Raw genomic sequence first — 27,852 nt, forward strand, 5'->3', positions numbered from 1 at the left:
GCTGTATTATTCTTTGCTGAATTTCTTTGAGGCGGAGGGTGTTGTTTTGGAACACCATGTCAACAATGGCATGCTCTTGTTCAATTTAATATAGTCTTGTTCGTCCACCTGAATGTTCTCGACACGTCAAGACAATTCCACCTCAAGTCCTGGCCTTCAGGTCACTTTTTTCAGGAAAATGTGTTTACAGAAAATCTATGGTTGCAATACTGTCCAAGGTGCATGGCAGTTCTGTGGTTTTATTGATGAAGCGCATTCAGAGACAAGAAGATACAAATTACTAACAATTTCTGACCCTGTATACATGAGTTTAGGACTCAAGAATTGGATGAAGGCTTATTGTCATGTATAAAAATCACAAAAATAGCCAGAGCCATAAACATGCAGAGACCACATCCATACACGAAGCTCAACCAATCACAACCACATTATCTAATGCACAGAAGAATCTGTAAGAAGAGGCCAGAGAAAACCTTTTGAAGATACATGGTGGTTTACAATATTTGGCAATGCAGGGAAATGCGTTCAGAGGCCATGAGGAAGATACAGGGAACTTTAAAGAGCTACTGGAGTACAAGGCATGAAATGATCCCACACTGTTCTTATGGCTTGAAAAGGAAGCACAAAAGTCTTTGGCCCCCTCACTGTTTTTGGCTTCATATAGAACTTTGCTAGGCTGCTTGGTATGTCAACTGCATTATCAGATGACACCCGGGCCAATATCAATTTGATTAAATCTAATTAGACCTGGTGGGTGATTGTATGTTCCAATGGGTGGGTGGATAGGTAGACCGAAGGTTAGTTGGAGGTTGGGGAGGTAAGTAAATGTGTAGTTATTAGTTGTGTGAGTATTGGTTTGTGTTTGTAGGTATGTTGATAACAGTCTAGAGGAGTCAGTCAGGCTAAGGTTGGTAGGGAGATTTTCTGGATGTTAGTCTTTCGGTGGTCATCAAGCAAACTTGCGTCTCAGTTTACACTGCAGCCACTGAAGAAACCTGTAGTGAGAGTAAAAAAGACTGACATGAATCACTGCAAGGGTGTCATATAATCTTAGATTGTGAACAACAACATGTATGTCACTAGATATTTCCCTCCATCATTAATTTCTCACCTTTTCTTCAGACTCTTTTTGCCTTTCTTCTGAGCAACCAGAACCTCACTACCCTCACTCTCCTGCTGGCTGGAAATGCCTTGTTTCACTTCCTTGTTGCCTTTCTCTTCCTGAATTAAGTCACAAAGTGTAAAATGCAACATTTTAAAGACTACCCCTCTCTAAAACAGGTCACCTGGTGAAATAGAGACAAAGTGGTGGCTACTTTTCTTACACTATTGGTACTTTCACTTTCAACAGTATTGGCAGACTACTTTTCTTTTATCTCTCTATCGGTTAACTACTTTTCCTTTCAACACTATTGCCCAACTTCTTGTTCTAACGCTATTGGTTCATTACTCTTTTCTTATTTTTTATTGGTCAACTTATTTCCCAACCTCTAATGTAGCTTACCTGTGTGGTTGCCAAACCCCCAGTTATGACTTTCCGCACGTAAAATTTACTTCACGTTGCCATTCATTTGTTTACAAATCGTTTTTATACGTACAAACCTTTATCAGTTTTCTGGCATCTGCAAAGATAAGACCCGAACGTAGCTCTTTGAAACTGTAAAGCTAGCAACCATAGAAACAGAAACAGATGAGTTTAGATTGTCCATATAAAGTAAGATATGAGAGATGTCAAAAGTCGGGATGCCATTAATCTTAAATGATAACCAATTAATCATATCTGACCAAAATCCTTTGGACACAAGTGCTCTACTGTTTCGTCTGCCATGTTGCAGAAGGCAACGAGGTTCTACATCAAATTTAAACCTTTCTTTAAGAAATTGCGCAACTGGGTAAACCTTATGGATTATTTTGAAATGAGTTTCTTTGACCTTAAGGGAAATAGGCCACTTCATGAATTTAGACAAAGGTTGCTCAGCAATAACTTGAGTATAGAGCCCTCTATTGTAAACATGAAACACTCTTGACTTCAAAGCTGCACAAATGTGTTATTACCCTTAGGATCTGTTAAATTGAAACCATTATTTTCTAGATTTGGCAAAACAGATTCAACATTAGAGTACAATAAGGTATTTTGGATTAACTGAATCAACAAAAGAGGGATCGCTTTACATATCTTACTGAACTCTTTACGAGTGCAATTCAAACTAAATCTATCTATGAAGGCTTTACCGTCCAAAAGGTCACCATTGTAGTCCAACAGATCGCTAACAAACAAAACGTCTTTCTCATACCAATCCCTTTTAAAATGGGACTTTTTATTAATTGTAATCACTCTATGGTTCCACAAAGTTGATCCATGGGGAGAAGAATTATGGGTAAATATCATCTTCCAATCTCCTCCATGAACTGCCACCTTGGTGGAGGGTTTGAGTACCTGAGTGACCCTAGGAGCTATGTTGTCTGGGGCTATATGCCCCTGGTAGGATCTCCCAAGGCAAACAGGTCCTGGGCGACGGGTCAGACCAAGAGCGGTTCAAAAACCCTTGAGTGATGATAAACATTTTGAGGACCGGGACGTCTCTCGGTATGGCGCAGCCGGGGCCCCACCCTGGAGCTAGGCCCGGGGTTGGGCCTCGTATGCGAGCGCCTGGTGGCCGGGCCATTCCCCACTGGGTCCTGCCAGGCTCAGCCCGAAGGAGCGACGTGGGGCCGCCTTCCCGTGGGCTCACCACCTCCAGGAGGGACCAATAGGGGTCGGTGCGTAGAGGATCGGGCGGCAGTCGAAGGCGGGGGCCTCGACAACCCGATCCCTGGACATGGAAACTAGTCCTAGGAACGTCACCTCGCTGGCGGGGAAGGAGCCTGAGATCGTGCGTGAGGTTGAGAGGTTCCGACTAGAGATAGTCGGGATCACCTCTACGCACAGCTTGGGCTCTGGAACCACACTCCTTGAGAGAGGATGGACTCTTCACCACTCTGGAGTTGCCCATGGTGAGAGGCGGCGGGCTGGTGTGGGTTTGCTTATAGCCCCCCAGCTCTGCCACCATGTGTTGGAGTTTACCCCGGTGAACGAGAGGGTCGTTTCCCTGCGCCTACGGGTCGGGGATAGGTCTCTCACTGTCGTTTGTGCCTACGGGCCGAACGGCAGTGCAGAGTACCCGACCTTCTTGGAGTCTCTGGGAGGGGTACTGGAAAGTGCTCCGACTGGGGACTCTATTGTTCTACTGGGGGACTTCAACGCCCACGTGGGCAACGACAATGACACCTGGAGGGGCGTGATTGGGAGGAACGGCCCCCCTGATCTGAACCTGAGTGGTGTTCAGTTATTGGACTTCTGTGCTAGTCACAGTTTGTCCATAACGAACACCATGTTCAAGCATAAGGGTGTCCATCAGTGCACGTGGCACCAGGACACCCAAGGCCGTAGGTCGATGATTGACTTTGTTGTCGTTTCATCTGACCTGTGCCCATATGTCTTAGACACTCGGGTAAAGAGAGGGGCGAAGCTGTCAACTGATCACCACCTGGTGGTGAGTTGGATCCGATGGCGGGGGAGGAAGCTGGACAGATTCGACAGGCCCAAGCGTACTGTAAGGGTCTGCTGGGAACGTCTGGCCGAGTCTCCTGTCAGAGAGATCTTTAACTCCCACCTGGCAGAGCTTCGACTGGATCCCGAGGGAGGCTGGAGATATTGAGTCCGAGTGGACCATGTTCTCCACCTCCATTTTGGAAGCGGACGCTCGGAGCTGTGGCCGTAAGGTCTCCGGTGCCTGTCGAGGCGACAATCCCCGAACCCGGTGGTGGACACCGGAAGTAAGGGATGCCGTCAAGCTGAAGAAGGAGTCCTATCAGGCCTGGTTGGCTTGTGGGACTCCTGAGGCAGCTGATGGGTACTGGCAGGCCAAGCGGACTGCAGCCCGGGTGGATGTGGAGGCAAAACTCAGGCCTGGGAGGAGTTCGGTGAGGCCATGGAGGACTATCGGCTGGCCTCGAAGAGATTCTGGCAAACCCTCCGGCGCCTCAGGAGAGGGAAACAGTGCCCTACCAACGCTGTTTACAGTGGAGGTGGGCAGCTGTTGACCTCAACTGGGGATGTCATCGGGCGGTGGAAGGAGTACTTCAAGGATCTCCTCAGTCCCGCCGACACGTCTTCCATTGAGGAAGCAGTGGCTGAGGGCTCAGAGGTGGACTCGTCCATCACCCGGGCTGAAGTCACTGAGGTAGTCAAGAAACTCCTTGGTTGCAATGCACCGGGGGTGGATGAGATCTGCCCTGAGTACCTCAAGTCTCTGGATGTTCTGGGGCTGTCTTGGTTGACACGCCTGTGCAACATCGCGTGGCGGTCGGGGACAGTGCCTCTGGGATGGCAGACCGGGGTGGTGGTCCCTCTTTTTAAGAAGGGGGACTGGAGGGTGTGTTCCAACTACAAGGGGATCACACTTCTCAGCCTCCCCGGTAAAGTCTATGCCATGGTACTGGAGAGGAGAATACGGCCGCTAGTAGAACCTCGGATTCAGGAGGAACAGTGTGGTTTTCGTCCGGGCCGTGGAACACTGGACCAGCTCTATACCCTCTACAGGGTGATGGAGGGTTCATGGGAGTTTGCCCAACCAATCCACATGTGTTTTGTGGATTTGGAGAAGGCATTCGACTGTGTCCCTCGTGGCATCCTGTGGAGGGTGCTTCGGGAATATGGGGTCCTGGGTCCTTTGCTAAGGGCTGTCAGGTCCCTGTACGCCTGAAGCAGGAGCTTGGTTCGCATTGCCAGCAGTAAGTCAGACTTGTTCCCAGTGCATGTTGGACTCCAGCAGGGCTGCCCTTTGTCGCCGGTTCTGTTCGTAATTTCTGGACAGAATTTCTAGGCGCAGCCAGGGGCCGGAGGGTGTCAGGTTTGGGGACCACACGATCTCGTTGCGGATGATGTTGTCTTGTTGGCCCCTTCAAACCAGGACCTTCAGCATGCACTGGGACGGTTTGCAGCAGAGTGTGAAGCAGTCGGGATGGAAATCAGTACTTCCAAATCCGAGGCCATGGTCCTCAGTCGGAAAAGGGTGGCTTGCCCACATCAGGTTGGTGGAGAGTTCTTGCCTCAAGTGGAGGAGTTTAAGTATCTAGGGGTCTTGTTCATGAGTGAGGGAAGGATGGAATGAGAGATTGACAGACGGATTGGTGCAGCTTCTGCAGTAATGCAGTCAATGTATCTGTCTGTCGTGGTGAAGAAAGAGCTGAGCCGCAAGGCGAAGCTCTCGATTTACCAGTCAATCTACGTTCCTACTCTCACCTATGGTCATGAGCTTTGGGTCATGACCAAAAGGACAAGATCCTGGATACAGGTGGCCGAAATGAGCTTTCTCCGCAGGGTGGCTGGGCGATCCCTTAGAGAGGGTGAGAAGCTCGGTCACCCGGGAGGAGCTCAGAGTAGAGCCGCTGCTCCTCCACATTGAGAGGGGTCAGCTGAGGTGGCTTTGGCATCTGTTCCGGATGCCTCCTGAACGCCTTCCCGGGAAGGTGTTCCGGGCCCGTCCCACCGGGAGGAGACCCCGGGGAAGACCTAGGACACGCTGGAGGCACTATGTCTCCCGGCTGGCCTGGGAACGCCTCGGTGTCCCCCCGGAAGAGCTAGAGGAAGTGTCTGGGAGAGGGAAGTCTGGGCATCTCTTCTTAGATTGCTGCCCTCGCGACCCGGCCCTGGATAAGCGGAAGAAGATGAATGAATGAATCATCTTCCAATATTGAAGAAAATTTGACTGCTTTTGAAGAAAATTTGACTGCTTAATGGGGATCTTATGTGCCTCAAAGTCACATTTTAAAAGAAACTCAAGCCCACCTATTCTTTCAAACAAGGACCTCAGTATATGAAACCACAATTTGTTTGAGTCCCAAAGGCTTTTAACCACTTAATCTTGTACCAACCATTGATTCAAAGTCTAGTGCCTTGACACCACCTTTATCCTAATCTTTAACTAGCTGTGTTACATAGAAATTGGAAAATAATGGAGTTGTCTTTTTTAATATTATTGGAGGAAACATGCATAGAGTGGCATGGTTAAATGGCTTTTGAAATACCTTCAGCTTTTGATAGAATATTTCTACCAAAATTAGTAAGGTCTCTGGTTAACCAGTGACTGAGAGATTTTTTTCATTTCTACCTTCCGGTAAGCAATATTTATGTCCTCTCTTTTAATCACATTCTTAGCCATCAGTCCTGAGTCCTGATGCTTTAGGGAAAAAAAGAAATTGTATCTAGGGTTTTGTCTACCATCAATTTATCTTTAAAAAAAATGTATGTATCATCTGCAAACTGACAAATTTTAAATTCCTTATCAAAAATGCTGATGCCTTGAATCTCTGGATTATTGCAAATGAGCATTGCTAATAGTTGGGTGGCCAAAATAAATAATTTGGGAGATATTAGGCAACCTTGCTTTATGCCACGTAGCACCTTAAACTTAGGGGTCATTCCAGGGTTCAGAGATACCAGTAAAAAGGAATGTTCAACAGTATCACATGCCTTTTAAAAATCTAGAAATAACACAAAACCATCTGTATCAATTAAATCCCGATAATCAAGCATATCAAATATCAATCTGATATGATTATGAATATTCCTACCCTTTACAAATGCTGATTGGCATTCATCAACGATTTCTGTTAAACCCTCATTTAATCGGTTTGCATAAACATGTGCCAATAGTTTGGAATCATAGCATAATAATGTTATTGGTCTCCAATTGTCCAAAGACAGTTTATCCTTGTTGGGTTTTGGTATAAGTGTTATAAGGCCTTGTTTCATAGTGGGAGAGAGATTACCTTCTGAAATACATTATAAGAAAGCACTATAGAGAAGCTGTCTAATATTATTCCAGAAAAACGTTTAAAACTCAACGGTTAAAGAGTCTAGCATCTATCAGTTGTAAATATATTGGAAGGGTCACATTCATTTAAGTATGATATTCCGGGTCATCGTCTACTGTGAGCTTGCTTTTTCATTTATTCTGTTTCATCAATCCTTGTCTCACAGGGCGAGTGTCTATATTACAAATCTACTCCAATCAGAGTCCACCAATAGGCAGAATGACCTGTCCTGTTGAGTGTTCTGTGGAGAATGGGAAAGAGCTAACTCTTTCCTGGTACAACAGAGAGAACAAACTCAACCAGACCAGCAACCCGGATACCAGCATTACCTTGTATTTACCTCTAGTGGTTAAAGAAGAGGGTTATGTTATCTACAGGTGTGTGGCTGACAACCCAGTCAGTAACCAGACAATCAGAATTAACTCAACAGAGCTATGTCCACATTTGCCTGGTACAATTTATTTTAACTCTATATCCTCTGTTTTATTTCTGAACATTTGGAGCATATTTGGTCCGTGTCTGATAATGCAAAATGTATTATTGTTATTATAGGGCCTCCTCCTTCAACCAGCAGTATCATTATAATTGTAGGATTTATTGTAGGAACTTTAATGTTGGTTAGCTTTATTTCATTGTTATATCAAAAATGCAAAAGTGGGTATGTAAAATAAATTATATTTACAATTTACCCTATAAATTATATGGAATTCTTATACATGCATAATTTTTTTTTTTTAAATGTCTAGTTTTCTGTGACCCAGTGAACACTGTGAACTCGGTGACCCATCACTTACCATACCAACATCAGTGCCTGACCAAATGCTCTTCTGTCTGAATAGGCACAAATTCCCACCCAGACACTACAAAATCCCAGTAGAATGGCAGCTGTTATAGCTGCAAATGTTATATACAATATATATATTTATATACAATATGTGTTCGTATTTGTTCATATATGCAAAAATGGATGAATGCAACAAGCAGGTCCCTGTCAAGGGGTGAAACGTCTGCAATTTTTCTGAAATACAGGGTGCTCTGGGAATCATTAACATAAGATGTAGATTTTTTCTGAGGTTTCAGTTTGTATATCAGGGGTATTCAAATCTTACCCTACGAGGGTCGGAACCTGTTGTTTTTCTATTCTACCTCATCATAAATATCAACGACTAAAAAGCCTCTGAATAGGGGGCTTTTAAGGGGGCTTCAAACCTTTTTGTAACAGAACTTTCAGTATGTCAGCAGTAGATGGCAGTATTAATATGACAGTTCATTTACCACCTTTCCAACTGTCAAAATACATTAGGTACTTACCCAAATGTGCAGTTCAACAGTGCAAATTAAAGAATTTCTGCCAACAAAAATGGTTGAAGAAGCATTTATAATCTACCAGAACATGCATTTCCTTTCCATACTGGTCCACCATGGGAATCCAACCCAGAACTCTGGCTTAGCAAGCACCATTCTCTACCAACAGAGCAAGAGCTCTCTAAACATAATTTGTGAAAACATAAGATCAGAATTACATACTCCTTGTGTCTACTCTCCTTGTCTCCTTTTCAAAACCCCATTTGTAAAATTAAAGTATCCCCTCTTAAAATGTGCTTACTGAAGAAGATGTAAGGCAGTCTTCAAAGTGATTTGTGATGATTGCAGATATTACAGTTTTATTGCAGTGTAAGAATGCATAGAGCACATCGCAAACAATTTGTTGTAGTAGGTGTTAAGTCTTGCCGGTCCCAAGGGCTGCTGATATAGGCTTGGTGTTTGGATTCATTGGTTTCTACTGACTTGCAATCATCCCTGTGAAACAACAATTCATTATAGCGGATAAAGAATCATTCATTTTTCTACATCTAATTCTCTCAAATTCCACCCGTACTCCTCTTATTCACATGCCATCAACCAACCACCAGCTACTACAACAGCCACACACCTTTACAAACCAGGTGTCTCTTTCTTATTCAGCTCCTTAACCTCCAAAGGCAGATCTGGCAACTGTATGTGTAGCATGTTTGGGTATCATTGCACTTGCATGTAAGAATATCCAAGCTATATTTAGCTTCAACAAGGTAGCTAACAATCCTACACAACAGTGATCTATTATCCATCTACTGCAGCTAGCCGACTACAGTAGTTTGCAACCTCTGTTTAGTTACTGGAAGAGGTCAAGTGGAAATGTGTTAGCAGGGGAGGTGCATGCATACCCCGCCCTCCAACAAACAAAAAACAGTCCCTTATGAGCAACATCTTCTCAACCTATTAGCAGATTTACTTTAGCTAAATTCAAGTTTTCTTTTCTCTGTTACTACTGAATAATTCTTTGCAGGGTGCAACCAGGAGGAGAGGCCACTTTTAGGACGGTGAATTCGGCAACCTTAAGGCAGGTTTCACACAGGCCAATCACATCCAGATTGTGATCAGTGATTTGTTAATTGACTTTGTTAATTAAAGCTAGGGATCTAACTTTGAGTAGTCCCTTTTGGATGTGGGTGGTGATACTATGGTGAAGCCCAACCTTTTAGTTTTTTTGCTGGCTAACAGCCTGCTGCCTAAACTGTACCCTATCTTCCTGGATAAAAGAACAGTACCAATCCAGCTAGGATGAAGTAGCTCTTCAGCAGCTTTTTGTAGGTCAGGCCCTGAAAGAGAGAAAGTTATCTACAAACTCCATTGAGTTGTGTGAGTCTGCTATATATCTCATCACCAGCCTTAGCTGGGAGGGACCAGAGATGCAGCTTGCTAGCCAGTTACACATTGAAGTAACTTCTGACTCTTCATCATCATGCCAATGCAACGTGGATAACAATATCTACAAACTCTCTATACTTGGCATGATCGCTGGTGGATTCTTCAGCTCAATTTTAGGTATGATGGAGTTGCCGATGATTAGGGTTTTCAGTTTTTCAGGATTACTGGTAAGATGTTTCTGCGGCTGACACCCCATAAGAGACTCAGGCTCTGATTCACACTCATTAACTAATGCAGAGAATCGGTTGAAAGATACTGTCGGCTCTAAGAGCAACCCAACTTAAGCAGGCCGACAGCATTTCCAGTAACCATGAGAATGATGTCCAGCAGCAAGGAGTGTGGCGTCTTTAATACTACTAGCATTTCTGCCTGGTGGCAAAGACACTGTTTGGTCCTTTTCTACACTAAGTTGTCTCTGAAGCTGAGCTTCTAAAATCGCCAACAACTCCAATGAGAAGACACAGTGCTACTTAGCTGCAGCTGGTCAGGGGTGAGTAGTACCATTTATATCCAGATTGAGTTTTGTTCAGAATGACAGGGGAGTTGTTGGGTCACTCAACATCATTGTTGCCCTGGTTACGGAGACTCGCGCGGTTACATTTAGCTGTGGTTCACCCAGATTGACAGTTCTGTAAGCAGAATACCCGCCCCCTCCGCTGTGTGTGTGTATTTAACCAATATCCCACATGGTGATAAGTCAGTTCAAGGCACTTTTATTGTGTGTTTGAGAGCTGCTGTTCTGTTGGTAGAGCATGGTGCTTGCTAAGCCAGAGTTCTAGGTTGGATTCTCAATGGCGGACCAGTATAGAAAGGAAATAAAAATGCATTTTCTGGGATTATAAATTCTTCTACTACCATTTTTGTTGGCAGAAATTCTTTAATTTGCACTGTTAAACTGCACATTTGGATAAGTGCCCAACGTATTTTGACAGTTGGAAAAGGTGGTGAATGTCATATTAATACCGCCATCTACTGCTTACATTCTGTTACAAAAAATTTTGAAGTCTGAACGTATTGCCAGTTCCGGCCCTATTCAGAGGCTTTTATAGTGAGTGATATTAATAATGGGGCAGAACAGAAAAATCGGTAGGCTGTAAGTGCAGGCGCTAGGAAAAACGTGTTGGACGGGCTTTTGATTTCCACATTTATTCTAGTTATCAACATAGAATTGTATCTTCAGCACAAGGGACAGAAAGCAAAATCTTTGCATGCATGGCTTGTTGAAGCTATATACTAGCAAATTGCTCAGCTGTCAATCAAATCCGAAAGCTTCTATTAACTACAGTAGTTACACATTCTTTGTAGCTTAGTGATCACATCACTCATGTTAACTCATTTGTGACTGTTATTTCCTACACAGACACATGTGGATACACCTGGTGCTTTCTTTATTTGGAATAATGGTGAGCAGACGTCTTCCACTGCAAACTGGAACGATGCCATTTACTGAACTAATGGACTAAACATGTTCATAGTAGTTGGAACTTGGGCATGTGTATTGTCCACACAAGGACACTCCTGTCCTACTGAAATACTGCAAATGTCATTGTTCCTTTTGCCTGAATAGCTAACTGAAGAAAGCTTGGTAAGTAACATGCTAGGATTGTTTCCCCCTTAGGTGTTGCTTATTCTGTTTGTCAAATCTACCTTCGTATGTCTTGGTTTTATTTAGTGTACTGTAATTTTATGCTTATTGTATACATGTTTATTTGTGTTTATGTTTAACATTATTAATGTGGTTCTATGTGTCCTTTTGCAATTAGATGCCTTTCACCAGGTAATTATTAAAAATGACTATTGGTTCTCAACTGATACAAAATAATATTGATTGTGACGGGATATTAAAACCCAGGAGACCTACTGTACCCTGCAGATGACAACTCTTCAAGATCTGGGCAAGCTCCATCTTGACTCCTTGGTTAACGAGCCCAAGATGCTGGGTATGTCCATATGGTGAGAAAAAAGAAATTTATAAAAATAGAAAACTAAAAAAGGCGTACCTCAACTAAAGAGGAACTGACATAAAACCAACCAAAATGGTCAAAAGTGCTTCTGTTCTCCCTCCAGGACTGGCCATCAACATAATTACCTGATGTATTTTCCTAGTGGCGTGTGTTGGTCTTCACTAACATTCCAACTACACCACAGTCCACCACACTCCTAAAAGAAATATGAGTGTTAGATATAGAATATAAATAGATTTACAGTTGATGTAAACAATTACAGTATTAGTAGTTTGGCTAGATGCAGAGAGCAGCTATTTCGTTTTCGTTCAAAGGTGGGTTGATGAGGTGAGTGTATCTAATTATATCGCATGTCTTATTTGTCTCTATGTAACAGATGGAAAGAAACTGTTTAAAAAAATATTCATGAAAATATTAAAGATGTAACATCCTATCAAAGCATTTATTATGAATTCTAGGCCATTCAAAGTGCAAAAGAGGTCAGTAGGGGGCCTTGATATTCTGGCAATGATTTTATAATATGTACGGAATATGTATGTTAATCTACCCATTTGTCTTATGTCTTATTGATATGGATTAGTACAAATTTCATATTTTATGTAATATTTTAATATTATATTTTAGTCAACTGTTTATAGTATGTTTTTAAGGGACTTCACAGTTTTTTTTCATGTCAAAAAGGGCATTTGTTATACTGTCATTAACATTTGTATGGCCTTACTTCTACAAGGTCATAGGTAATATACTCACATACTTTAATCAAACCAATAATCTGCTGTAAGTTCCACCACTAATCTTCACCATCTTCTTTTCACTTTGGCTGATAAACATCCACATCCTCTTCAACTTCATCTGACTCCTTCCTCTAGAGTTTCATACTGTCTCATCAGATACCCACCCACCTTACTCCTTGATCTGTCTTTTTTTCTTTCTCTAACAGCTTTTTGTACACATCTGCTGGGTCCCCCTTTGTTTGTTCAATCTTTTCTTCCTGTGTTATTCATTCTTTGCTATCTTTTGGATTTATTCTGTTTTCAGTTTTTTTGTCCAAATTGAACGATCGCATCGATCAGGTGAGTTGAAAGCTTTGATTGTGTACAATAGTGATGTTAGATGATTCCCGCTCAATTTGACATTCTTTCTTACATTATGACTTTGTTGTTTCTTTTTTCACCTTTCCCCTTATCTCTGCTGTTCATCTCTATACTACCCATTCTATAACGCTTTCACCACCCTACACCCCATACAATTTTATCATACTTGATTTCTTCATACTTGATTCTGATTACCATTTCCTCTTCAGGCGCAATATAACATTTCTATTCATGTGTTGGTTTCCTGTTACCTTCTGTATTGAGAAATTAGCCATTCTTGTCTTTTTATATGGGGGGTGGTAGGGTTTGAGCACATTTAACAGAATCCTGTATGGGCATACTAAATCCAGTTTCATGTTGATTTGAGTGGTGCTTCTTGTAGGCTATGATGAATACAACACATTTAAAAAAACTGAAGCACTACCATATAGTTCGCTGAAACAATGATCTATTCCATAAAGTGACGCTTTATTAATGGATGCAAATGGGCCACGCATTGGTTGCTCAATGTGATCTGGTGCATTCCATTTCCAAGTTTTACTCTGCCACATTGCTGTGAATGTGGGTTAGACTGCGTACCCTCCACCCCAACCCCCCCTTCATTCTGCCAGCTGCGTTGGTTGCCAAATGGTTGCTTGGTCTGCAAAATGAGGGAGAATGCAGATTGTGGCTCTGCAGGCGTTGTAGTGTCTGACTTCCTGTTTGCACCGGTGTGTCACTGCAGGTTCTGGAGCCCATACCTACTTCCTGTGTTGTACGCGCTAGCATGTCTGCCTGTTTTCCTTACCGTGTAATAAATCTTAACATTAGAACATTATTAAGTCTCTTTGCTGTGTGCAGTGTACCAGTAGTGACTGATGGCTTTTAACCTACTTTTTTTATTCCTTGTTGTCATTCTCACCTACATGTGAGTCATTCTGGCTTGTTACATTTCCTACTAATAACCAGTGCGAGACTGACATTTTATCATCTTTTTCTCTTAGTAACAATGAAGGCCAATATCAGCCTGGCTCTGAGCATGCTCAGTCTGATCCTCCTGAACTTTTTCTGTGACGTCATGCCTTCCCCCACCGAATCTTCCACCAATGGCACACAATATACCCCCACCATGAGTGGTACACTTACAGATGGCACCAGCGAACCCACTGACCAATTCACAAGTCAGAATAGTGTCGGAGGAAAGCAAGGTAATTCTACTGTCATGTCAACGACCTTATCTGTCACGACAAATGAACCATCTCAGCCTTCAACAACCAGCAGCACGGAGCCTGAAACAACCAAAAAGCCCCCAGCCTCACGCACATCAACCACTTCCCCTCTACCCAAGGACACAACCATATTAACCAGTCCATCAAAACCTGTTGGGTTTAACGTTGGGTCCGCCTTTATAGTAGTCATAGGGGTCATCATTCTTCTCCTCCTGCTACTCGGGCTGATCTACAAGTGGGCCACCCGCCAATCAGACCGGGAGGGCTCCGCCACTCGGCTACTATTGGGCATCAGGGAGCGTTTGAGAGGCTGGGTGAGGACCCTGGAGGAACATCTAGAGCTATCCCTTTGGCCCTGGAAGAGAGCACGGGATGAGGAGGACGGAGAGGGAGAGGAGGGGGGAGACAGGGAGGAGGGGAAGATGGATGATGGCGGTGCTGGGGCCAGGGGAGCGAAAGGTGGGAAGAACTGCGAGGACGAAGACTACGGCGATTCTTCTGACGACTACTCCAGCTTGGAGGGGGTCGACCTCAGGGAGCGGGCCAAAAACCTGGAGGAGGAGGCGAAAAAGGAGGCGGCGGCAAAGAGGAACAGCGGGAGTGCAGCGGGCCGGGATGACACGAGCGGGGAAAGTGATGAAACGGATGAGGAGCAGGAGCGAACAGGAGTCACCTCCGGTGAAGAGAAAAGCAAGGGAGAGATGTGTGACATCACAATACTTTAAGAGGGAACAAGGAAGGCAGACAGGGGGTTGGGCTTTGAATTGAATTCACCTGTGTATTATTTGTGTGGGGGGGTCCCATAGCAGTTACATTTTATGTTGTTATACAATAAATGAACATGTGTACCCCATGCAGATTCCTGATCATGATGTGTGCAAACAAGAATGTGTTCATTTTAGGTTACAACATTGAATCAAAATTGATTTATTGAGGGTTTTTTTTGCCACTGATCAAGAAACAGCCACAATGTCAAAAGTGAAAAATGTAAGAAGATGTAATTTAAATACAAATCCCCCTTTGGTCAATAACTGGTAGAGCCAGTTATAGGCAGCAATTGCTGCCCGTTTGCAAAATGTTTCAAGCCGCATCAACCTAGACTGGGACCTATGGTGAACAGCAATTTTCAACTTTCCACATATTCTCAATTGAATTGAGGTCTAAGCTTTGACAGGGCCACTCCAAGACATTGACATTTTTGTTTTTAAGCCACTTCAGTGTGGCTTTGGCTGTGTTTTGGTTCATTGTCCTGCTGGCAGATCTCCCAGGTCTCTAAGATATCAGCAGGTTTTCTTCCAGGATTGCTCGTACCTTTGCGGCACCCATTTCACCCCTATTTTCACAAGCTGTCCAGCCCACCACACAGAGAAGTATCCCCATAGCTTTATGCTGCCACCACACTTCACAGTAGGGATGGTGTTCCCAGGCATAGTGCTTAGCGTTGAGGCCAGAAAGCTCTACTTTAGTCTCATCAGACCATAGAATCCGCATCTGGCAAACTCTAGCCAAGATTTGATAAGTCTTTAAGATTTGATAATAATTGTCTTTACTGCAAAAATATATTCAATGCCTTGGAAATGTGGTAATATTCAACCCGATTGGTGCTTTTTAAGAACCTTATTCAGGATTTACTTTGAATGCCCCTTTATATTCAATATGTCATTTTTGTTTGGCATTGTACTAACCATGTGTGGGAACTCCGAGAGACAGGTGTATTTAACCTGAAATCCTTAATTGCACAAAGTTTGTTAATTATGTGACTTCTGAAGACAACTGGCTGCACCACAGCTCATTAAGATGTGTTAAAGAATTAACTTATTTCTTCAGTTTGACATTACTTTTTTTGGAGTAGATCTGTGACAAAGGCTCCTAATTAAATAAATGCTGACTTCTTGTTGTAACACAAATGAGAAATACCATAAATGTGGAAACCTCTCAACGGGGTGTTAACATCTGAGAGCCACAGTAAATATTTACACATTTCTAATGATTCAGACCAATGGGATTTTGTGCCCTTCCCTTAACAGACAAATGGCCAGACATACAGACACAGACTTAAATCACAATTGTTAGCACATTAATACCGAGTCCGTGTGTCTTTAATGCTCAGGATTATGCAAACTTATCTTCCTGCACATTAGCTAGAGAAAATAAAAGAGGAAATTAGAGGGAAAAAAACCAAAACCATTCCAGTTTCATCCAGAACATGACACTATCCACTGAAAAATTTTGTTTAAATGAAATATACATAGATACATACATTCATTCATTCATTGAATGATTATTTCCCTTTCCCAAATATGACAGTCAATGATAAAGGTTTGGTATTTTCCAAAAGTAGTTCTGACATTAGGAAGACAGGATCGAGCCATGTTTGGTTCCAGCTGAATAACACGAATGGGTGCCATATGCAATCAGACCTGGGTTCAAACAGTGTCCGTCAGGATTGAGCTAAATTCTGAATTTGGGAATGGACTGCTATTCAAAACAAGTTGAAATCCTACTTTAATTAGCCACAAGATGGATATTCTAAATGTGACAAAATAAATGGCATATATCGCAGTTCAACTAAACACAGAAAAGGTGTTTTCTTTGTTATTACAGGTCACACTTCCAGAAACAATAGAATACATAATATTTTGCATATGCTCTTTTCACCTTAATACTTAAATAGCCATTGATCCTTAACCACCATTTCATGTAGTTGTCCAATGTTGGAAGGCATCAGGCCCAAATTGAGGGTTACACTAATGCATTTTGGGAAATGTATTATCACCCAAAAATAAGTTGTAAATAAAATGTTATAACTTTATATTCAAAGGTTTGGTTTTTCTTTATAATAAATAAACTGTTCATCCCAAATACAAAATGTTCAATTGGTTATTCACAAGATATCAAGTGTATTGTATAAATTACACTTAAAATAGAAGAGGCACTACAATTGAATTAAATTCAACTTTCAAATTACAATACTGTATCCTAATTCCTACTTCAATTCTAAATCAGTAATTCATTACGATTTAAGGGGTCATTCTGAATTGAGCAAAACCCTGTAATCCATTTCCTTTCAAATATTCCTAATTTCACTCAGCCTGTCTGGATTTCAGGAAGGCTAGAGCTAGCCCTTTTGGGACTATTCCATTTCTCCCACTGTGTTCGACAAGCTCATTCAGGGAAAACTGCTGAAAGAGAACAACGGTTGAACCAGGTCTGCTAAAACATATACAGTAGTTCTACAGAACTATGCAAATCAGTGATACTGTGATATGACGATGATATGATGCATATTCAAAATAAAAGGCTAATTTACATCTACAACTCTTCAAATACAGGTCAGTAATAGTTTGTGGCCGTAACACACTAGCATATGTATAAATGTCTTTTTGTAACCAAAAATACTGTTCTATATTTTACAAGATTTGTTGCCAAATGTCCGCTTTCTATAGGCCATCACAAGTGTGTGGCTTCAATACTGAAATTCCTGTGGGATGACATCATGGCTCTACGAAACTGAAATAAGTTGTTTAACATTACAAGGTCAAATGCTTTGGCAGAAAAAGGTATCCTCTTCGAGACCAATGTGAAGTGACAGTGGCTGGATCCCAAACAGACAACTCGCCCCGTAGCCTTACCACTCACTCAAATCCATTTGGGGACAAGTGAGGGCAGGATCGGAGTAGCGGGAGCAGCATTATGGAACGTTCAGGGAGAAACAGGCTCCGCGGAAACAAACGAAGTGTAGAACAAGAGATCACATCTCCCCGATTTGCGGTATTTCTATCTGAAACATCCAACAAAGGTTCGGAGCGGTCAAAAGAAAAAAGCGGACTCCACCCTGTTTGATAGCGATTCCCACCAGCCCAGCAATCACCCACCCGATTCTACTAAACCATGGGCAACAACCCGTAGGGAATGCAGCCTAGCTCAAATCAAACAAGGCCACTAAAACCCACTGCAAAAGCCCAGTTAATTCATCATTCACAATTTTTAAGTACTGAAATTAAAACAGTTAGCATATTATAACATATTCTCACAAGATTAGATTGTCCCTGTAACTTCACCAGACAGTCACTGTGTCCAGTTCGCTCCCTGTGGCTCTGAATGTCAAATATCGTAGTAGTTTGATCTGACCGCTGTCTGTGCTGGTGAAAAGATAAGTGTCGATATTTTGCTTTATAAGGGCTCCATCATAGCCGCGTACGAAACAAACCATTAACACTATGAGCTGAATCAGCCGAGTTAGTGAGAATATATATATATATATATATATTTATTCTGTCAAATCTGTTGCTTACAGGAGGCCAACGAAGTCCCGTCCTGACCTCAAAGGACGGACCGAAGCAGAGACGAAGAGGGAAACAAGAGCGCGTTCCAGACTACATTTCAGTCGCCTGCCAGATCCCACAATGCATGGATAGGGTTAACACACAGAGCAACTAACCACATAGCAGCCAACCAAATCATGAGGAGGTTAGCCATCTGTGCCCGACAGCTCAGCTGGTGTTTGAGCATGTGACGCGACCACAAATTAGCCCGCTTAGGAACAAGGACCCGCAAAAAGAAACGAGGACCCGATAAAAAAAAAAAACAACAACAAAAACATTCATCTCCGGCGAACCTTCTGCTTTTTGTTCCGTCCGGGTGTGCTGATTGGCTGCGTGGCACCGTTGTCGGTGGGCAGGGCCGGGGGAAATACTGCGGCCGCGAACGGTGCCTGTGAGAGCAGGTCCGACTCGCTGTCTCCTCCGGACTTGGCGAACGGCCCGGCGAGAGAAAACTTCAGAGGACTACGGAGAGAGAGAGGATAGAGAAACAGTGACAGAACAAGCATCATAGATTCAGAGAGGGGGGAAAACTAAACACAGTTTCGAAATACAGTACACCAATCATCGCAACCAGGTTAAAGTCTAACCTGATTGGTGTCCGCGGACTGCTGTTGTGTCGGCGCGCAGGACGTGTCCTCGGCTCAAAGGAGAAGCCCTCCTTCAGACTCTCCAACACTGAGGGGGCCACGTAGGTAAAACCCTGATGCGACAGTAGACAGCCAGAGGAAGCGACAGTTAACAGCAACAGGTTTCCGTAACAGGTCGACTAACCATCCTAGCAACGTTTTTCAGGAACAAGTGAAAGACGAGAACAGGGCTGTGTCCAAAAGGACGACGCGCAAATTAAAGTTTCAAAGTGGACTAAAGCAGGTATTCCCCTCCATGTTTCGGTTTGTTTTATGTACGGTACCAAATTAACATTGTCCTTGTGATGTAACATTCTGACAGAGGAAAACGAGGGAGAAAACGAACAAAAGGCAAACAGAGTGGTGCGAAAAGGAGGTTGGAGTGGCGTTGGTCTCACAGCGAAGGCGTGTTCATGCTGGTGGCTGATTGAGGAGTCATCGGGACTGTCCACTGGAGGCTGCTTGGTAAACCTGGTGTCAAACTGACTTACATCCTCTTCGGATTGCTACAGAGAGACACACACAGAGACAGAGAGAGACAGAGAGACACAGAGAGAGAGAGACAGGGAGAGGAGAGAGAGACAGAGAGAGAGAGAGAGAGAGACACACAGAGACAGAGAGACACACACAGAGACAGAGAGACAGGGAGAGGAGAGAGAGACAGAGAGAGAGAGAATGAGAGAGAAGAAAAAAAGAACAAAGAAAGAGAGAAAAGCAAGAAAATGGAAAAATTGAGACAAAGACAGAAGAAACAAAGAGAATAGAAAGAGAAAGCAAAAAGCAGGAGAAAGAGAAAGATGAGAAAGGACGGTTGCAAAGAGTTAGAAATGATAGAGGGATAGAACAAGGTTGAAAGGGAGAGAGACCAAGGGAGGCAGCGAGAGACCAAGGGAGAGAGGCAGAGAGAGACCAAGGGAGAGGGGCAGAGAGAGACCAAGGGAGAGGGGCAGAGAGAGACCAAGGGAGAGGGGCAGAGAGAGACCAAGGGAGAGGGGCAGAGAGAGACCAAGGGAGAGAGGCAGAGAGAGACCAAGGGAGAGAGGCAGAGAGAGACCAAGGGAGAGGGGCAGAGAGAGACCAAGGGAGAGGGGCAGAGAGAGACCAAGGGAGAGGGGCAGAGAGAGACCAAGGGAGAGAGGCAGAGAGAGACCAAGGGAGAGAGGCAGAGAGAGACCAAGGGAGAGAGGCAGAGGGAGACCAAAGGAGAGTGTTAGAGAGGGAGAGGCAAAAGAGAGAAGAGTCAAATTAACAAATTAACAAGTGATTACTCCTTGATTAGTGGAAAGAGCCAGCACAGAGGTGCCATTTTCCCTACTGAATGTAGGTTCAGGCTTGAGGGCATGACAACCGAACAGTGTTCTCACCAGACACGGCTTGTAGGGAGGCTCACATCTCCTATTCAGCAGATCGTCCCAGTTAATGTGTCTGAAGAAGGGATGTTTCTGTACAGACCAGCGGAGAAACATCAGACAACTAATCCGGCTTGGGGTCAATTCCACTTCTATTTAGAGGAGTTCAAGAGGTGGGGATTTCAGTTTTTAATTAAAATGGAACGGACCCCAAAAGCAGTAATTGCGCGCATGCATCACCTGTATGTCTTTATAGTCTGATGCACTGGAGCCAAGCCTCTGGGAAGGGTTCTTCTTCAGCAGCTAGACAACGAAAAAGAAAGAGAGAAACGGGGAGGGCGAAAAATAGAAAACTATTTAGTCTTCTTGAGCTCTAATGGGACATTTGTTCATTTGTACTTCTCAGTGTTTTCAGGCTCCAAACAAGCCTGCGGTGGTCAACTCAGTAACAGAAGAGTGCACTTGAGCGCTGCGTCATCAGGAAGCCCTGACTCAATGATTCATAAGGCAGGATATGGAGGTGTGGGCAGGCTTTACCTTTTTGATCATGTCTCGGGCATCCAACGTGAGGTAGGGTGGCAGGTTGATTTTACACTTCAAGATTTTATCGATGGTCTTCTTCCTGTTCTCAGCAGTGAACGGAGGCTGACGGGTAGCGACAGAAAAAAAAAAGAAGACGGGGGGAGGTTTAAGTCGGTCAAATGCTATCGGACTGGTTTGTAGCGGCAGCTTTCTGTACGCAAACGTACAGAACCCCCAGCCTCCCTCTCTACCCCAGCCTCCCTCTCTACCCCAGCCTCCCTCTCTACCCCAGCCTCCCTCTCTACCCCAGCACCCCCAGCCTCCCTCTCTACCCCAGTACCCCCAGCCTCCCTCTCTACCCCAGCCTCCCTCTCTACCCCAGCCTCCCTCTCTACCTCAGCACCCCCAGCACCCCCAGCCTCCCTCTCTACCCCAGCACCCCCAGCCTCCCTCTCTACCCCAGCACCCCCAGCCTCCCTCTCTACCCCAGTACCCCCAGCCTCCCTCTCTACCCCAGTACCCCCAGCCTCCCTCTCTACCCCAGCCTCCCTCTCTACCCCAGCCTCCCTCTCTACTCCAGCATCCCCAGCCTCCCTCTCTACTCCAGTACCCCCAGCCTCCCTCTCTACCCCAGCACCCCCAGCCTCCCTCTCTACCCCAGCACCCCCAGCCTCCCTCTCTACCCCAGCACCCCCAGCCTCCCTCTCTACCTCAGCACCCCCAGCCTCCCTCTCTACCTCAGCACCCCCAGCCTCCCTCTCTACCTCAGCACCCCCAGCCTCCCTCTCTACCTCAGCACCCCCAGCCTCCCTCTCTACCTCAGCACCCCCAGCCTCCCTCTCTACCTCAGCACCCCCAGCCTCCCTCTCTACCCCAGCACAACCAGCCTCCCTCTCTACCTCAGCACAACCAGCCTCCCTCTCTACCTCAGCACAACCAGCCTCCCTCTCTACCTCAGCACCCCCAGCCTCCCTCTCTACCTCAGCACCCCCAGCCTCCCTCTCTACCTCAGCACAACCAGCCTCCCTCTCTACCTCAGCACCCCCAGCCTCCCTCTCTACCTCAGCACCCCCAGCCTCCCTCTCTACCTCAGCACCCCCAGCCTCCCTCTCTACCTCAGCACCCCCAGCCTCCCTCTCTACCTCAGCACCCCCAGCCTCCCTCTCTACCTCAGCACCCCCAGCCTCCCTCTCTACCTCAGCACCCCCAGCCTCCCTCTCTACCCCAGCACAACCAGCCTCCCTCTCTACCTCAGCACAACCAGCCTCCCTCTCTACCTCAGCACAACCAGCCTCCCTCTCTACCTCAGCACACCCAGCCTCCCTCTCTACCTCAGCACACCCAGCCTCCCTCTCTACCTCAGCACAACCATCCTCCCACTCCCTCTCTCACCGAGCCGGTCATCATGTCATACATCAAGGCTCCCAGGCTCCACCAGTCCACTGCCCGGTTGTGCCCCGTACGGGTCAGAATCTCCGGAGCCCTGAGAACGAGAGGCAGAGAGAGGGCCAAAAAAGGAGAACAGGAAACAAGAGAAGAGTTAGGGGGATGAAGAGTGTCGGTAGAGACATTTCATTCAGCGGGAGAAGCACTGTACAAACACTGGTCCGGTTCACAATCCTTTTCCGAGAGTGTGTGCACCCCGACACACAACTTGAAAGAAAAGTGCCCTATCACAGTCAGAAATAAGTCACACTAAACCACACAGCCCATGAACTCAGGTCTATCTGAACTACAGCGACACCTAGTGTCACCCAGAGACAGTGCAGCACTGCAGAGTTGACTTAGTAGAGAACATTGAGCTAGATAGAGGACTCAAAACCGGTTGCAACCTTATACTGTAGCTTTCTCTATCTCTATGGGAAAACTCCAGAACACACACACACACACACACACAGGGGTACCATACTCACATGTACTCTATGGTCCCACAGAAAGTGTGTGTGACAGCCCCGTCGTGAATGGACTCTTTACATAGGCCAAAGTCAGTCAGCTTGATGTGACCTGGGAGACGGAAGGAAATAAAATCTGTTATTCAGATGCACTGCTCATTATAAAATAAAGGATGATTATTTCACTGGATGTCTGACGCGGAATTGTCTATCTATGTAACAGACAGGCAGACACCTTGGTGGTTCAGCATTATGTTCTCCGGTTTCAGGTCTCGGTAGATGATCCCATTTGAGTGAAGGTGCCCCAGAGCCAGCACGATCTCGCCCAGATAAAAGCTGTTCGTGGGAAAACGGGGAGAAGATAAAACGACCATCAGAACACACACTGTGAAGCTTTAAGTCTTGTCTGTACTTCTCTGGAAGAGTTTTGCACAAATCCATTCTCAGCTGTCTACAGTGTGTCTTCTACCAACATTAACTGAAGCTAAACAGGGATCTCTTAGCTACCATGCAGTGTCCTCCATGAAGATTCCTTCCTTCTCAAGCTGCATGAACAACTCGCCACCTGATAAGACAGAAAAACAACAGGATTAAAAAGGGTAAATAGTCAGTCACTATATCCTTTTTTTGGACTTAGACATTCAGTACAAGAACCTGTTGGTTCTTGAAGAATTCTAAACGCCACGTTGGGCATGGTTCTGCCATACCCACTCAGATGCCAAAACACATGCTTTCTTTTTAACTTGAGTGTTGGTAAATATTATAGATGTAAACAGCCACTGTTTCACCTCAAAATACGGTCAAAACTATTGTGTTTATGTTGTAGATTGACAGTCCCTTGCATCCAAAGATCAGTGTAGGAATTTAGGGGGGGGGGGGGGGGCATTACTCCAGATTCATGCCTCAGCTATTTATCGAAAAAGAGGCGGGCTGAGGCGTCGTCGTTGTTTGAAATGCAGAGCGGCACTCAAAAGAGAGGCGGACTGGCCCTTTAAAGAGAGAGAGCGATACGACTGTCTGTTCAGATTGGCCGGATTCTGACGCAGACAAGGTCATCCTAACACAAATCCCTCCCCTCCCTCCTGCCCTCTCCCGTACTTCCTGAAGCCCTTAGTAATTGTAAAAAAAAATGTGTCCTCCGCACACTTCATCTCTCCCCCCCCCCCCCCCTCACCACTGAGACACTCCAGGATGAGGTAGAGTTTCCCCCCGGTCTGGAAGGCATACAGCAGGTCGACGATGAACGGGTGACGCACTGTCTCCAGGATCTCACGCTCGGCACGCGTGTGGGCCGTGTCCTTCGCGTTACACACTATCTTGGCCTGGCAGGCGGAGGGGAGGGGGGGGGGGTAGGGCGGGTTATAGCAACAATTGAAATGTCTTGATCCTTAAGAGATGTTTGTGTTTGCCAGGTTAACTCTTCTTTTCCTTCACATGATATATTCATTATACATTTCTAATTTTCCAACAAATAATAAAACAGCTTTAAGTTGAAATAAAAACTGAGACGGAAAGTGGGGGTGGAACAGAGGTGAGGGATAAATAGAGTGAAAGGCAGGGGAAGGACCCTTGAGTACTGGGGGAAAACTCTTCCCTGGTGACTTCGCCACGTTTAAATGAAATAAGTATTTGGACTGAAGAACATGACTGATGAATCTCGTGTACCTTCTTCAAAACCTTCATGGCAAATATCTTCCCGGTCTGTGAACCCTGCACTTTTCGCACCTGGAAAACCTGCAAAGAGAAATAAAATGGGTAAATAGTTCGCAATGACAAAACCGGTTGGATTACTGATCAAGAGCTTGGTGTATATCAAAGAGGTTGTAAAACAGAAATTCTTATGATTGCGTGCACGCACACCCACAGACACCCACAGACAAACCTTGCCGTAGCCCCCCTTGCCCAGCACACTCAGCAGCTCAAAGCTGTCTGGTCCGATCCTCTCACTGTCTCTGTTGACAACGGCACTGGTAAGCTCTATCTCTTCTGTTTTGCCACTACGGGATAAAGGGATGAAATAAGAGCGATAGAGGGGGGGGGGGAAGAGGAGTTACAAATGGCGGTGACCAGACTGAGCGCCTGACTCAGGGTGAGTTCATATTATCCATTTTACTTTGACTGCATTGTTTGGAACCGTGGCATTAGATTCTCTCTGAACACTCACTGCCACTACATCTGAGACCCTGTTAACATGACAAAATAAATAAATAAAGGAAATAGAACTTGAACTTGATTCAGTGAAAGATAGCTAGTGAATGGCGGGTGAAGTAACAGTTCTCTTACGGATCTGTCTGCGCCACGGTGAAGTCACAGTCGTCATCCTGCAGAGCACGAGAGGGACAGGAAAGAGGTCCTTGAGTAAAGAGTATAGGACTTGTCCAGTGCAGTGATAATGGTGAATTGCTGATAGCATGCCAGAAATTAATGTTGCAGAAAATAATTTCAGTTTCGAGAATACACAACTATGTAGGCTCGAAACTGTGCTCTATATTTCCTGCAGCTGAAATTGTCTGGGCGTTTTTTCAGCACAGCCCTGATATGACTGATAACATGTTATTGACAAATCATCAAGCAAAAAAGACTAACCTCAACATCGCTAAGGTCCTCCGACTCCAGGTCAAATTCGAAAATCCCAGCCATTCTGCGGAAGTAGTGACAGTTATTGCAAAGATGATGAATCCATTCCATGTGTGAGAGATCTTTAAAAACGCAAATAACATCATAGCTACGTACTGTACATACACGTTTAGAAACGTAGCTAGCTACAGTACAGTATTGTAATGCATGACACCAGTGCAAATACTAGGCACCTGGCTGTCAAGCCTTGGCGAAAAGCTGCCTAGAATCCAGTGAGCCGAGTATCCTCAACAAGTCGGGATACTGGGAAAAATTTGCAGCAGGGAACATACCTAACTCAGGGCCACAGACAGGCAATGCTAATGCTTGCTAGCCTGCTCATGTGAAAGTTCAAACTCACATGTTGGAATGTCGCAAGAGAGAATTAAGTTTGAGTTAACGGTATTGTTTTGCCTGACTACATAAGTCTACTGACCATCTGAAACGTAAATATCGATTAACACGCCAGTCATAATGGGTCGTGACCACGTTGGTTTGACAGCTGATTTGACAGATATTTCCCGAACAGCTGTGCTGCTAGCAGTTACGACGACAACTCTTTCAGTAGATGCTAAGCTAACATTTGCTAGTCTATCGTTACATCTCGGCTCATACCTTCATTCGTTGTGACCCAAGGTGGCTGTTTAAGTTCCGCTTTCCTTGCTGTCTTTTCAGACCTTGTAGCCCTAAATAAGGGTACGATTATCAGTGCCTGCCACCTCGCTCTGGGGCTTGCTGGTTTGTTGATGTTCTGTTCTGTGTGATTGAACTTTGGCTTCTTTTGCTACGTCAGCAGTAATAACTGTTGCAATTGGCTGCTTTTTGTATCATACAAATACATTAATTCATGAGACTGCATTTTAATTGTATTATAACCAAGACAGAACAAATAATATGCAACGAAATATAAAAAATACAGGAGTAGAGATAGTATACATAAAATAATTTAAGATTAAAGTAAACCGAAAAGTGAACATGGGATGGGGCATATGACAAGCACAGGCCTTTCCAGCTCTAGAGAGCCTGTTAATGGGTCAGCAGCATTGTGGTCTCTTCACCCACTGGCTGGTGGTAACAATGGGAAGGGAAACTGGGGATGAGATTAGGGAGTATGGACATTATAAATATCTTTACCCGGCAATGTGAACCTATAGGTATTGCACCCGATTGGGCACCCGATTGAGTATACAATACAATATACTGTAGGGAATAAGGTGTCATTTATTATTTGTAATTATTTATTTTATTACATTTACATAGTCTGTGATGGGTCTTTATCATTATAATGATATGGTATATAATGTTATAATTATGACAGTTATTCTTACATCTATTGCAGTTCTACTCTTTTCAAACTGATAAAAAAAGAAACAAACCTAAGAAAGACACTCAAACAAGTACTAGACTATTTAAAGGTTGTAAAAACTTCTGTTTTTTGTCATTGAGTCTGACTCTGTCAGTTCCAAAGGCAGCATAATGTGAGTGGATAAATGTAATGTAACCTGTAGGTGTAGCTTTCAGCACCATGCGTGTGCTATAAAATATACTAGGAATCCTGTTAAAACCTGTTTGTATGAATCATGTTAAAACCTGTTTTGAGGCTAAAGAGTGATTTTATAGGATCAAGTCTGAGAACATCTAAGTAATCTATAAAGGTTCCCTCCTATTTTTTGAGTTATTAAGAATCTTATTTTTCACAAAATAGCTAGCTTCCTAACAATGTTTAACAGTTATGTTCCGTTAATTGTCCAGCTTCTGCAGTAATGCGGTTGATGTATCGGTCTGTCGTGGTGAAGAAAGAGCTGAGCCGCAAGGCGAAGCTCTCGATTTACCGGTCAATCTACGTTCCTACTCTCACCTATGGTCATGAGCTTTGGCGATCCCTTAGAGATAGGGTGAGAAGCTCGGTCACCCGGGAGGAGCTCAGAGTAGAGCCGCTGCTCCTCCACATCGAGAGGGGTCAGCTGAGGTGGCTTGGGCATCTGTTTCGGATGCCTCCGGAACGCCTTCCTGGGAAGGTGTTCCGGTCCCGTCCCACCGGGAGGAGACCCCGGGGAAGACCTAGGACACGCTGGAGGGACTATGTCTCCCGGCTGGCCTGGGAACGCCTCGGTGTCCCCCCGGAAGAGCTGGAGGAAGTGTCTGGGGAGAGGGAAGTCTGGGCATCCCTGCATAGACTGCTGCCCTCGCGACCCGGCCCCGGATAAGCGGAAGAAGATGGTATGGTATGGTAATGGTCCATTATATAGAACATATAGTTAGGTCCGGAAATATTTTTACACAATTTTCATAGTTTTGGCTCTGTATGCCAATTCTATGGATTTGAAATTAAACAACGAAGATGCAATTTGAGTGCAGACTTTCAGCCTTAATTCAAGGGTTTGAACAAAAAGAATTTGTGCAAGAATCCATTGCAGGCAATGACAGCTTGAAGTCTGGAACGCATGGACATCACCAAACATTGGGTTTCCTCCTTTGTGATGCTTTCGTCAGGCCTTTACTGCAGCTGTCTTGATTTTTTGTTTGTTCGTGGGTCTTTCTGCCTCAGGTTTTGTCTTCAGCAAGTGAAATGCATGCTCAAACGGGTTGAGATCAGGTGATTGACTTGGCCATTGCAAAATATTCCACTTCTTTGCCTTAAGAAACAGGA

General features: G+C 44.6%; 2 protein-coding genes across 2 annotated transcripts; one reads left to right on the forward strand and one right to left on the reverse strand.

Moving 5' to 3' along the window:
• Positions 1 to 214: 214 nt before the first annotated feature.
• On the reverse strand, positions 215 to 25,957 carry LOC105030187 (ribosomal protein S6 kinase beta-2). Its single transcript, XM_029118301.2, has 17 exons — positions 25,818 to 25,957; positions 25,173 to 25,227; positions 24,870 to 24,907; positions 24,469 to 24,583; positions 24,252 to 24,320; positions 23,761 to 23,908; positions 23,094 to 23,151; positions 22,822 to 22,922; positions 22,608 to 22,698; positions 22,087 to 22,177; positions 20,710 to 20,817; positions 20,413 to 20,475; positions 20,188 to 20,265; positions 19,222 to 19,329; positions 18,785 to 18,897; positions 18,491 to 18,659; positions 215 to 995 (listed from the first exon to the last, which is right to left on the reverse strand). Exons 2-17 carry the CDS (start codon positions 25,224 to 25,226, stop codon positions 972 to 974), a joined length of 1,428 nt encoding a protein of 475 aa, XP_028974134.1. The 5' UTR covers position 25,227; positions 25,818 to 25,957; the 3' UTR covers positions 215 to 971.
• Positions 12,268 to 14,939, forward strand: LOC105030186. The gene is made up of 2 exons (XM_010903896.4): positions 12,268 to 12,643; positions 13,648 to 14,939. Exon 2 carries the CDS (start codon positions 13,653 to 13,655, stop codon positions 14,595 to 14,597), a length of 945 nt encoding a protein of 314 aa, XP_010902198.1. The 5' UTR covers positions 12,268 to 12,643; positions 13,648 to 13,652; the 3' UTR covers positions 14,598 to 14,939.
• Positions 25,958 to 27,852: the final 1,895 nt, after the last annotated feature.

Source organism: Esox lucius, chromosome 25, assembly GCF_011004845.1.
Source record: "Esox lucius isolate fEsoLuc1 chromosome 25, fEsoLuc1.pri, whole genome shotgun sequence".
Classification (NCBI taxonomy): Eukaryota; Metazoa; Chordata; class Actinopteri; order Esociformes; family Esocidae; genus Esox; species Esox lucius.

What these genes read in the sequence shown, in the direction of transcription:
- LOC105030186 (XM_010903896.4), top strand. Translation starts at nt 13,653, where the DNA reads ATGAAGGCCAATATCAGCCTGGCTCTGAGCATGCTCAGTCTGATCCTC.
- LOC105030187 (XM_029118301.2), bottom strand. Translation starts at nt 25,226, where the DNA reads ATGGCTGGGATTTTCGAATTTGACCTGGAGTCGGAGGACCTTAGCGAT. An exon ending in TTCATGGAGGACACTGCATG is followed by an intron (nt 22,923 to 23,093) that starts GTAGCTAAGAGA and finishes TCCCACGAACAG; the next exon opens with CTTTTATCTGGGCGAGATCG. An exon ending in GACGGAACAAAAAGCAGAAG is followed by an intron (nt 996 to 18,490) that starts GTTCGCCGGAGA and finishes CTCTCACTACAG; the next exon opens with GTTTCTTCAGTGGCTGCAGT.